The 232-nt window shown below is 57.3% G+C and overlaps 1 protein-coding gene across 1 annotated transcript in view; it reads right to left on the reverse strand.

The window, feature by feature from the left end:
• LOC104280271 (serine/threonine-protein phosphatase 6 catalytic subunit) overlaps nt 1-203 on the reverse strand; it is a gene marked incomplete at both ends in the record, with an annotated part of 502 nt that extends 299 nt beyond the window's left edge. The window contains one exon of the mRNA XM_009877864.1: nt 4-203. Coding sequence (XP_009876166.1) covers nt 4-203 — 200 coding nt within the window. The remainder of the gene's footprint in view (nt 1-3) is intronic.
• Nucleotides 204-232: the final 29 nt, after the last annotated feature.

Raw genomic sequence — 232 nt, forward strand, 5'->3', positions numbered from 1 at the left:
TTCGTCACCTTGGCACCAAAGAGCCAGCCCGCCCCGCGCGGGCTGATCGCCCACGTGTCCACGTCCTCTGGGTCGGACCAGACCAGGTCGCAGAAGGCGCCTTTGTGAGGAATTTCCTGATTCCGTTCAATGGTTCGGATTTGATCGAGTGTCTTGATGTCTGGAGAGAGGCCACCGTGCACACACAGAATCTGCTCATCTATTAACTGGAGGGAAAACACAGACACGCGCG

This window comes from Apaloderma vittatum, unplaced genomic scaffold (genome assembly GCF_000703405.1).
Source record: "Apaloderma vittatum isolate BGI_N311 unplaced genomic scaffold, ASM70340v1 scaffold39151, whole genome shotgun sequence".
Lineage (NCBI taxonomy): Eukaryota > Metazoa > Chordata > Aves > Trogoniformes > Trogonidae > Apaloderma > Apaloderma vittatum.